Raw genomic sequence first — 12,368 nt, 5'->3', positions numbered from 1 at the left:
TCTAAAATGCATACAAAAACTATCAGAAATATGATGAAGCATAACAAAGGGAAGATCAAAATAAAGCACTTCTAAAGGGAAAACAGGACATTAAACAAGGATTCTTTTTTTCTAAGCTATGTGACTCTCCTACTATTCATATACTCTGCCTGCATTCTCCTCTAGCATATTCTAGGCTATGACATTTCTTCTACTGTTTCATCTGATTTTGAGAAATAAAAATTAAGAATTCAAGAAAGGACTACAAGAAAGTTGAGGAATCTCCTTAGACCATAGAGCAAAAAAAAGGAATAAAAAAGAAAGGACTGGGCATTTGAGCAATCAAGATGCCAGTAAGATGCGTACACCCCAAATCAGAGTACGTGAGCTTGATTCTCAGCTCCGGCTCTGAATTTCCGCTTACTGCTAATGCAGACCTGGGAAACAGTAGATGACAGGATGCTCAAAAAGCTGGATCCCTGCCATCCACGTAGGAGATGTGGATTGAATTCTTTGCTTCAGCCTGGTCTAGCTCTGCCATTGTGAGCATTTGGAGGGTGAACCACAGGATGGGAGCCCTGGCTCTCTCTGTCTGCTTCTCAAACAAAAATGTTTTTTAAATAAAATTAGAAAATTACAAAAGCTCACAATCTGAATCTGAAGTTCCAAAGAGAATCTGAGGAAGAAAAAAATAATTTCCCAGTGGTGGGACATAAAAAAAGACTTTTTTTTTCTTTTTGACAGGCAAAGTTAGACAATTAGAGACAGAGAGAAAGGTCTTCCTTTTCCGTTGGTTCACCCCTCAAATGGCTGCCACGGCCGGCATGCTGCGCCAATCCGAAGCCAGGAGCCAGGTGCTTCTCCTGGTCTCCCATGGGGTGCAGAGCCCAAGCACTTGGGCCATCCTCCACTGCACTCCTGGGCCACAGCAGAGAACTAGCCTGGAAGAGGGGCAACCAGGACAGAATCTGGCACCCCAACCAGGACTAGAACCCGGGGTGCCAGCGCTGCAGGTGGAGGATTAGCCTATTGAGCCGCGGCGCCAGCCAAAAAAAGACTTTAAATTAAACGAGCCCTTCGAGTATCTAGCACAAGAACAGGAAGGAAAAAATAAACCATTCTATGTACATATATGTTTGTGAAATTTCAGAATTCTGAAGCTGTAAGACCCTCAAAGCTCTAACTGCCTCATGGTGGTAGCAGATGACATTTTTAAATACCTGAAGAAGAATGTGATAGATCACACATTTTCTCTGATACACTGGACATTAGAAGATAGTAAAGAGATCCTTAAAGAGCTCAAAAGAAAAATTATTTTCAACTAAGAATCTAATACCTATTCAAATTACTAAGCCAATTATGAAGGCAAAAATCAAGTCATTTTAAGGAATGCAAGGACATCAAGTTTATCTCCCACACTGTCTCTGAGGTACTTAAGAGATTCGCAAAACAAACAAAAAAAGGCAAAAACAAAGTCACCAATTTACACGGAACAGTGGTTTAAACTTAGCAGGCTACTGAAATAAAATCCTACAAAGAGCTAGAAAACAAGTCTAAAAAGCAACTGTTCCTTATTATAATAAAACATCATGGTAAAGTTATAAATGCCTGGGGTTAGCATTGTGGTACTGTGGGTTTATCTGCTGCCTACAACACCAGTATCCCAAATGGGTGCTAGTTTGAATCCCAGCTGACCCACTTCCGATCCAGCTCCCTGCTAATGCACCTGGAAAAGCAACAAAAGATGGCCTCATGTACTAGGGTCCCTTATACCCACATGGGAGACCTGGATGGAGTTCCAGGATCCTGGCTTAGGCCTGGCCCAGCCCTAACCATTGCAGCCATTTGAGGAGTAAACCAGCAGGTAAACGATATCTCTTTCTCTCTGGCTCTCCCTCTCTCTCTCTAACTCTGCCTTTCAAATAAATAAAAAGAAATACTTTTTAAAAAGTAATAAATTCCACAGTAATTATATTAATAGAAATATATATATAAATCAAGAATTGAAAGATGGTTTACAGAAATAATAAAGTTTAAGACATTTAACTTTTAAGGAGCATTTATGTAATGAGAAGGTAATTCATCAACAAAAGGTCGACAGTTCTAAACAATAAAAATGTCATTTCGTTGGTTGATTTTCATCTTTTAGAAAAACAAAAAAGTAAAAGTCTTATTGGAGTGACCATAAAAGTATTCAGAGCAACACAGAAAGTAAATGGAAACCTGAAAAGAAGAGCTTTGTTCTGCTCTGAGTATGCTATGAAGCAGACAAAGACAAACCAAATACGACAAAAGCACATACAACTGGTACAGGATTAATATCCAGAATATGTAAAGAATTAAAACATGTACTAAAAGGTATGATCAATGTCAATTAATAAAAAAGGAAATCCAAATGTCCAATAAACATTTTAAATGATGCTTAATCTCACTGTGAATCATAAAAAAAATGTGTTAGCACAATGAGATACCATTTTGCATACAGCCGATTAGCCAAATTAAAAATCATGTAATACCAAAGTTTTGAGGAAACGGCAGAGCAATAGACATTCTCATGGTTCATGAAAGTATAAACTGTACACCAATGGCTTAGACTCTTAATGTCGAAAATGGAATACTTCATGGTTCAGCAACCCTACTTTTATATGTACTTCCTAGAGAAGATTGTTATACAACTGCACAAGGATATATGTACAAAAAAATTTGCTACTACACCCTTTGTTGCTGCGAAAAGCTGAAGATAAACAACATATTCACCTTCAAAAGAGTAGATAAATATTATGGTATACAAGGGGTCTTCAAAAAGTTCATGAAAATGTGCACCAAGAAAAAACTATACATCGATTTTAAAATTTTTCTGCAACCAAATAAACATTTTCCATGAAGTTTTTGCAGTATCCTTGTACTCATAACAAGGATGTACCATAAAGCAATAATTAACTAGAACCACATGTATAGAAAGGGTAAGTATCAAAGTCAAGATAGTAAAAGGAAGAATGGAGGAAGAAAAACAGTACACAATAGTTCTATGCTCAAAAATCCTTAAGTTGGCTGATGAACACGTACTTATCTATTATTTTCTCGCTTTTTTTTTTGTGGTTAGAATATTTCATAGGAAAGAGGTTCCTTAGGAAAAAACATGGTAAAGACATACGCAAAGTTAAATACTTAAAGGATTTACTACCATGAATCCTACTCTGAAACCAATCCCAGGATCCTAATATTAAGAACTTTCATCACTTCCACCCTTAACTTATAATAGCAACTATTAAAAAATACATACTCTGTAACTGATGTTACACTTTCCTGTCCAAAAGGTCCAACTGGATCATCCTTGAATTTATCACTTGGAAGTTGAGGTGGTAAAAACTCTACATCTTTTTTCTTTGGGACCTTGTAATACTTCCAGGCTATATTAGCTTCATCTTCTTCCAAGTTTACTGCTGTACCAACATAGACTGTAGGTTCTACAGTTTCCTGGAACTGAGGTGGGAAAGACTGAGACAAACTGTCTATCCTATCTTCCAGTGGTTTAGAAGGAACCAAGGGATCCGGTGTTGGCATTTGATAAAAATGTTGACTCTGAGGAGTTGAAGGTGTTTTAGTCACTCCTTCATCAACCACATCACAAGGGTGAGGACTAAGTGGGGGCGGCTGAGGTGAATTTGCCATTTCACTACCATGCATCTGAGGAGTCTTTGCTACATCATTAGTTCGGATGTTTGAAAATCTCACTTGACTGTCTGGAGCAGAGATCACAAGTCTTTGGCTGGCTGAATCTGTATCCATGCCAACATCATCGCTAACAGATACACGATGGTGAAAAGGAGTCAAGGGGCGCTTCTGTGGCTTTTCACTCTTTTCTTGCTTCTCGTTGGTCTTGTGCTTAGGAAGTACTTGTTGCTGCTGACCTAATGATGGTGTCTGACCCTGCTGTCCAGCATTTCTTGACTTGAGATTTTTGTGCCTGAAAAATAAAAAAAAAAAAAAAAGCTTTAATGTTTACAGTATCACCATTACAGCAAAGTATGTAAGTTAACACTCTTAGACATCTCAGACATCATTTGTTTTTCACACAAAATAATGATTTAAATTTACGTTGGAAAAAAATACTGTTCAGTGACCTAAAAAAATAAGAACATGAAGAAAGATTCCTTAAAGCCAATTCCCTTATTTCATTTAATATCTAGGAACCAACAGCCAAAGATGATGTGCCTTATAATTTAAAAATCTTAATATCTGGACAGAGGTAAGACTCCAGTTACTTTAAGATAAACAGGGATCAAAACGTTTGAAATCTATTCACTGATATTTTATAGTTATTAACTGTTATAAACGAATGGCTTGGTTGAGCTCAGTTATCACTTATAATCCTGCAGCAAATGACCACAAAGCAATTCCTATTCTGCTAAATTAAAAGATCAGTCTGGAAAGCACTGGATTTGACTGACTGAAGGGTCTAACAATATATCTACCTTCTCCCAAGACTTAGCACTAAAGAAACAGATAACTAGGAAACAAAAAGGGCATGCCTAAAATAGCTTTTCCTCATAATTTCAAGCAATCCTAATTCAAAAACTTATGATATATACTTAAAAACCTAATAATTTCACTCACAGTTTAAAATAGTATACTCTGAGATTTCCAGATTCACAATGAATGATACATATAAAACAATTTTTCACACTAAGAAACATAAAAAAAAAAAGTGGTAGAATATATAGCTTAAGCATTCAGTATCCATTAGGTTTACTTTTACTGTTTTTGAAGTACTTGAGTCCCTAGCACTCACATGAGAGATTCAGGTTGAGTTCCAGGCTCCTCACTTCAGTCTGGCCTAGGCCCAGCCATTGCAGCCATTTGGAAAGAGAACCAATAAAGATCTCTCCCTGTTCTCTATCTCTCTGCCTTTCAAATAAAATGAAAATAATTTTTTAAAGGCAAAAGGCCTAGAATAGCAAAATTCATCATTAATTTAAAATCTCAAAAGTAAAAAGAATGCCAAATATCATTAACATTTTATACTAACTGTATGCCAAAATAATTATATTTTAAATAAGTCAACTACAATGGATGTCAAAATTTAAAACAATATCTTCAGCAAAAGAAAATGCCTAGATGAAGCAACCATAGTAAATATGGATAGTTAATAAATACAAATTCATTGTTTAATTGTTCAATTCTCTTACTTTTATGTATGTTTGAAATCTCTTAGAATGGGGTAGAATTAAAATATTTTTAAAAATTAACATGGAAGCTAAGAAGAGCAAGATTAAAGTATTCTGGGCCGGTGCCGTGGCTCAATAGGTTAATCCTTCGCCTGCGGCGCCAGCACACCGGGTTCTAGTCCTGGTCGGGGTGCCGGATTCTGTTCTGGTTGCTCCTCTTCCAGTCCAGCTCTCTGCTGTGGCCCGGGAGTGCAGTGGAGGATGGCCCAAGTCCTTGGGCTCTGCACCCACATGTGAGACCAGGAGAAGCACCTGGCTCTTGGCTTTGGATCAGTGCGGTGTGCTGGCTGCAGTGGCCATTGAGTGGTGAACCAACGGAAAAAAGGAGGACCTTTCTCTATGTCTCTCTCACTGTCCACTCTGCCTGTCAAAAAAACAAAAACAAAAAAGAGGTAGCTCCTGGCTCCTAGCTTCAGATCGGCCCAGTTCCTGCTTTGCGACCATTTGGGAAGTGAACCAGCATACGGAAGATATGTCCCTCCCTTTCTCTGTCTGTAACTCTGCTTCTTAAGTAAATAAATAAATCTTAAAAAAAAAAAAAAAAAAAAAGATTAAAGCATTTTAAGATTCTTGCTCCCATAAACAGAACATAGACTCTGATTCACTTTAGACTTTAAGGAAAGCAAGCACAACAAATGTTGAATTAGCAAAAGAGAAAAAAACAGAATACCAAGCTCCTAAGCCAGCAAAAAAAGGAAAATAGATAATACTAGCAGGAAGGAACCAGGAAAGCAAAGAGAAAAGAAATGACAATACCACTCACTTATCATTTATTCAAATATCTGAGAATGATCCATGGATCCTTTCAGGGGTTCAAAACTATTTTTATAATAGCAAAGCACTATTTGCCTTTTTTGTCACTCTGATATCTAGAATGACGTTGCAAAAGCAACGGACCATAAAATTGCTAGCCACTGAACATGAATCAGAGCAGTGGTACCAACTGTACTAATCATAGTAATCATTATTTTTTATACTATTTTACACTGTTTGCTGGTTTTTTAAAAGCCATTTTCACTTAAGAATGTCCTTCATGAAGACAAATATAATCTTATTAGATTTTACCAAATTCATTAAAAATAAGTTTTATTAAATCCCTTTACATACATGCTTTTATGTTCTGTTGAAGAAATAAGAGGTAAAGCATTTCTGCTACCTGCTGAAATACAATGACTGCTTTGAAAAAATGTACTTGTATAACAACTGTTTGAGGTACAGTTTAAGCTAGCCACCTTTTCTGTTGCTATTTTAGAAAACATAGTTGATATCTACAGAAATATCTTATTCATGTTAATATTACTGGGTTTATGTTCTTTTAAGTATAGTGCTTTAAAATTTCTCTAAAATGAATATAAATAGGTAATAATCCATATAAATAAAAATATCTTAAGAGTCCTCAATAATTTTTAAGTATAAAAAAGTTGAAACCAAAAAGCTTGCGATTTAGTCTACTTTACACAAACAAGAGAGAGGCTCTCCATTAATGAGGTGAATTATTTGGCTCTGTTCCAAGTATACAAGAGATTTTTTTATATTCACATATTCTCTCTCTCTCCTTTTTTTTTTTTTTTTTTTTTTTTTTTTTTTACAGGCAGAGGGGATAGTGAGAGAGAGAGAGAGAGAGAGAGAGAGAGACAGAGAGAAAGGTCTTCCTTTTTGCCGTTGGTTCACCCTCCAATGGCCGCCGCGGCCAGCTCATTGCTCTGATCCAAAGCTGGGAGCCAGGTGCTTCTCCTGGTCTCCCATGTGGGTGCAGGGCCCAAGCACTTGGGCCACCCTCCACTGCACTCCCTGGCCACAGCAGAGAGCTGGCCTGGAAGAGGGGCAACCGGGACAGAATCCGGCGCCCTGATCGAGACTAGAACCCAGTGTGCCGGGGCCGCTAGGCGGAGAATTAGCCTATTGAGCCGCGGCGCCAGCCCACATATTCTCTTAACCAGTTGTAAGAGTAACTCTCAGCAGTGACTCTTCAAATTTTTGACAACATTAAGTCACAATTCTTTCTTTCATACAGACCTTTTTATAAAAGCTAGTTTCTTCAGAGAAAACAAGTTTATATCATACTACAACTCAAAAGTTGGGGACTCTTTCTAAAGGAGTTGTTCTCAAAGCAAAGCCCAACAAAATAATTCCTTTAAGATTCTTTTCTTCCTATTGGCCTTAAGTTCCCAGTACCCTTGAAGCACAGTATGCGGTGTTAAGCGGTTTGCTTTCTAAGAATAATTTTCTTATTTACAGTCAACGCAAGTTTAGTATTGGTAAATGTGCGCTACTCAGCCTCAAGTCAGTTCAAGAAAAATAAATATTCTCATATGCAAAACAATCAAAGTAAAATTGGCTGAATCAGGTTGATGTCCCAAGTAGTATTTAAATAACCCTCTTGCCCACAATTCTACCACATTGTCCATCTACTTTATTTCCTTCCCTGTGCTCATTATTCTTAAATTTTAACAAGATTTAAAATCTTTTTTTTTGACAGGCAGAGTGGACAGTGAAGAAAGAGAGAAAGAGAGAAAGGTCCTCCTTTTCCATTGGTTCACCCTCCAATGGCCGCTGCGGCCAGTGCACTGTGCTGATCTGAAGCCAGGAGCCAGGTGCTTCCTCCTGGTCTCGCATGTGGGTGCAGGGCCCAAGCACTTGGGCCACCCTCTACTGCACTCCCGGGCCACAGCAGAGAGCTGGATTTATTTATTTATTTGAAGGCATAGTTACAGTGGGAAAGAAAGAGAGAGAGGTATCTTCCATCCACTGGTACACTCTCCAAATGGCTGTACTGGCCAGGGCTGAGTTGATCTGAAGCCAGGAGCTTCTTCTAGGTCTCCCACGTGGGTACAGGGGCTCAAGTACTTGGGCATCTTTTACTGCTTTCCTAGGCACATTAGCATAGAGCTGGATCGGAAGTGGAGTAGCTGAGGATTATATGGAATGCCAGCACCGCAGAGAGCAACTTAACCCACTGTGTTGGGCCTTAAAACCTTTTTAAACAACAAATTACTGCCTCATTTCCCTTAAGAGTAAGACTTCATTACAGCAGGCGCCTTTTTAATTAGTGTATCCTGAGCCTATGACATCTCATCACAGAATAAGTGCTAAGAAATATCATAATAAATAGTTAAGTCACTAATAGTATTATTTTTGTTTCTTTGACAGGCAGAGTTAGACAGTGAGAGAGAGACAGAGAAATGTCTTCCGTTGGTCCACCCCCCAAATGGCTGCTACGGCTGGCGCGCTGCGCCGATCCAAAGCCAGGAGCCAGGTGCTTCCTCCTGGTCTCCCATGCAGGTGCAGGGCCCAAGCACTTGGGCCATCCTCCACTGCCTTCCCGGGCCACAGCAGAGAGCTGGACTGGAAGAGGAGCAGAACCGGCGCCCCAACCGGGACTAGAACCCGGAGTGCCAGCGCTGCAGGGGGAGGATTAGCCTAGTGAGCTGTGGCACCAAGGAATAATATTGTTTTTTAAAAAGTAAAACGAAACGTGATGAAGGGCGGGATGGGAGAGGGAGTGGGAGAGGGGAGGGCCACGGGAGGAAGGGGGGTTGGGGGGGAAGCCACAACAATACAAAAGTTGCATTTTATGTTCTACTTAAAACTATTGGTTGAACTCTGTAATTAATACACAATTACTCTTAGATGTTTAATTAATGCTATAACTAGTACTCAAATAGTATTTTACACTTTGTGTTTCTGTGTGGGCGCAAAATGTGGAAATCTTTACTTAATATATGCTAAATTGATCCTCTATATAAAGATAATTGAAAATTAATCTTGGTGTGAAGGGAAGGGGAGAGGGAGTGGGAGAGGGGAGCGTTGTGGGTGGGAGGGAAGTTATGGGGGGGAGGAAGCTATTGTAATCCATAAGCTGTACTTTGGAAATTTATGTTCATTAAATAAAAAAAAAGAATAAAAAAAAAGTAAACACAAGCAAAAAAACAACTTATGTTGTTCTGGGATGATTAAATAAACTATGACTCTTCCATCCCATACATAGAAGTTGTTTTAAAACAATGAGATAACATTATTATTTATGACTGAGAGGTGGAAGACAGCTTGAAGTATAAAATGTTATAGTAATTTTTTTTTAATGCTTCAATGTGGGATGGCTGGTCTCAAGCCTGCGGGGTAGCAAGATGGTCCCAGAATTTCCCCAAGTCCACATTACTTTGCCTCCAATTCTTACATGTTCAAAGACAGGGAACCACAGACACACCTTTGTAGGAGGATTCTTAAAAAGGAAATGATCATAGACACTGCAAAGTTACTAAAGGCGTAAGCTGAGCAAAGTCATATGCTTTGAAAATTTTAAGTGCAGGAAATCTCTACATGCTTGGGAGAAACTTCTGAAAATACAAAGAAAAAATTTTAAGTAAAAGTTCATTTTCAAGATAAAAAATTCAAACTTATGTTAACATGTGTTTCCTAGTGCCTTCCTCTATAACTACATCAGACAAAAATGCTTAAAACCCATATCTTTTCAAAAAGAATAAAGCAAAGCCTAATTTGGAAACTAAAACAAAAGAGATGTTTTATAAAAATACCAATATAGGGAAACAAAAGCTTAATTTCATTTAAGTGTTCCATTGATCTTAGACCAGGAATGGACACATTTTTTTTAAGTGACCAGATAATAAATATTTTGGGCCCTAGAGGCCAGTCTTATGTCCCAACTGCAGTCATGCACAGCAAAACATTTCAGTCATTGTTGCATAATATATAGACAGTGGTCCCGTAAGATTATACTGCCTAGTGATGTCATGGCTATATTGGTTTGTGCACGTATATTTTACACTGCTCACATGACAAAAACCTAAAGAAGTGATGAATGACTTGTCCTCAACTCTGGCACTACTGGGACAAAAGCAGCCACAAACAACATGTGAATGAACACATGTGAATGTGTTCCAGTGGGTTCTTATGATGGCTACCAAAATTTGAACAACACATAATTTTCTTGTGCCACAAAATATTTTTCGACTCTTTAAAACATAAACCTTTTCAGCTCACTGGCCATGCAACAGGCCAAATTTGGCCAACTGAACACAGTTTACTGACACCCTGATCTTACCCAAATTATGTCCTAAACAAGGTATAGTTTTGAACTATTTTAAACTGCGAAATAAGAGCTAACTATCCATATTTTTATTACAGAGACAAACTTTTTTTTTTTTTTTTGACAGGCAGAGTGGACAGTGAGAGAGAAAGACAGAGAGAAAGGTCTTCCTTTTCCGTTGGTTCACCCCACAATGGCCGCTGCGGCTGGCACACCGTGCTAATCCGAAGCCAGGAACCAGGTGCTTCTCCTGGTCTCCCATGCGGGTGCAGGGCCCAAGCACTTGGGCCATCCTCCATTGCACTCCCGGGCCACAGTAGAGAGCTGGCCTGGAAGAGGGGCAACCGGGACAGAATCCGGCGCCCCGACCGGGACTAGAACCCGGTGTGCCGGCGCCACAAGGTGGAGGATTAGCCTATTGAGCCGCTGCGCGGCCAACAGAGACAAACTTTCAACAATGTTACCAGACTTTGAGAAATGATACAAAGAATCTGTATGAGAACATTCAATCTATTCAGAAATAAATCAGAACACTTGAGAATCTGTCATTGTATTCGACCAAATAAAGCTAATTTAAAAAAAGCCCTGGCCCTAACTTGCAGGTGCTACATTCTTTTGCCTCACTTCCCTGACAAAGAGATGTGGCCATTTCTTTGATGAGGCTAGGGATATGAAGGCCATTATTGTTTCCATGACTGCAAAAGCATAAGATTTACCATTAATCTGCAGAATAAAATAATAAATTCCAGGCAATAAAATCGTAAAGCCTCTGATAATCAAGTCTCATCAAAAGGCTCCAACATATAAATGTAATTACCTAAAAAATTCCAAAGTCATCCATTCCACCAATCTATCAACAAACCATTAGAAATCTTGTATTTTAGTGATATACCTTGAGTCTTTTGTAGAATCACATTTTCTGATATTTATTTCACCTTACATCTCCCCAAAGAATGCTAAAAAAAATTACTGCACAAAACTCAACTGTATGTACTACTTTAGACGCTGTGGAAATTATCTAATATATTCCATGTCTTTAAAAGTACCTTAGGGAGCCGGTGCCTTTGACTAAGAGTCAAAGGAAGCACATAAACAAGTCTAGTACCTGCTACTACTAACTGATAGAATAAATAAAGGGGAGAGTGATCCAACATGGGAAGCGAGATACTCAGCAGACTCATAGAATGGTGGATGTCCTAAACAGCACTCTGGCCTCAGAATCAGCCCTAAAGGCATTCGGATCTGGCTGAAAAGCCCATGAGAGTATTTCAGGCATGGAAAGCCAAGACACTCTGGCAAAAAAAGATCTCTGTGAGTGAGATCCCAGTGGAAAGAACAGGTCTTCAAAGAAGGAGGTACCTTTCTCTGAAGGGAGGAGAGAACCTCCACTTTGACTATGACCTTGTCTAAACAAGATAAGAGTCGGAGAACTCAGAGGGCTTCCATAGCCTTGGAAACTCATGACTGGAGCATAGGGAGACTACTGATGCCATAGACAGGAGTGTCAATTGGTAAAGTCAACAACAGGAGTCACTGTGCACTTACTCCTCATGTAGGATCTCTGTCCTTAATATGCTGTACATTGAGATTTAATGCTATAACGAGTACTCAAAAAATATATTTCACTTTGTGTTTCTATGTTGAAATCTTTACTTAATGCATACTAAACTGATCTTCTGTTAAAAAAAATTATCAATTCTCAACTAGACTCTCACTGGGATTAAACATGACAATAGGTCTGATCTGATTTCATCATCATTTAAAAAAATCATCTATTATTTTTCACTTTATGTTTCTGTGTGGGAGCAAACTGTTGAAATCCTTACTTAATGTATACTAACCTGATCTTTGTATATTAAGATAATCGAAAATGAATCTTGATGTGAATGGAAGGGGAGAGGGAGTGGGAGGGGGGAGGGTTGTGGGTGGGAGGGACGGTATGGGGGGGAAGCCATTGTAATCCATAGGTCGTACTTTGGAAATTTAAATTCATTAAATAAAAGTTAAAAAAAAAAAAGAAAATGTGAATCATAAAAGAACTATGCATAAATTTCAAAACTGTTTTGCTCCAAAATAAACTCATAATTTTAAACTAATTTTCCTCAAACTTTTAA

The 12,368-nt window shown here is 38.5% G+C and overlaps 1 protein-coding gene and 1 non-coding gene across 3 annotated transcripts in view; both read right to left on the bottom strand.

The window, feature by feature from the left end:
* Window positions 1-12,368, bottom strand: part of MED13 (mediator complex subunit 13) — a 114,967-nt gene that overhangs the window by 65,218 nt on the left and 37,381 nt on the right. For both annotated transcript variants that reach the window (XR_011383550.2, XM_051824707.3), the window contains exon 9: window positions 3,263-3,946. Coding sequence is in view for 1 of the 2 variants with exons in the window: in XM_051824707.3 (XP_051680667.2) it covers window positions 3,263-3,946 (684 nt within the window). In the remaining variant the exon portion in view is untranslated. The remainder of the gene's footprint in view (window positions 1-3,262; window positions 3,947-12,368) is intronic.
* On the bottom strand, window positions 9,295-9,427 carry LOC127484533 (small nucleolar RNA SNORA38). The gene has a single exon (XR_007911594.2). It is a non-coding gene; the product is annotated as a small nucleolar RNA SNORA38 (small nucleolar RNA).

Source organism: Oryctolagus cuniculus, chromosome 17 (assembly GCF_051225735.1).
Source record: "Oryctolagus cuniculus isolate XC-2025 breed Fujian yellow rabbit chromosome 17, ASM5122573v1, whole genome shotgun sequence".
Lineage (NCBI taxonomy): Eukaryota > Metazoa > Chordata > Mammalia > Lagomorpha > Leporidae > Oryctolagus > Oryctolagus cuniculus.
This window is presented reverse-complemented; position numbering and strand designations above follow the sequence as displayed.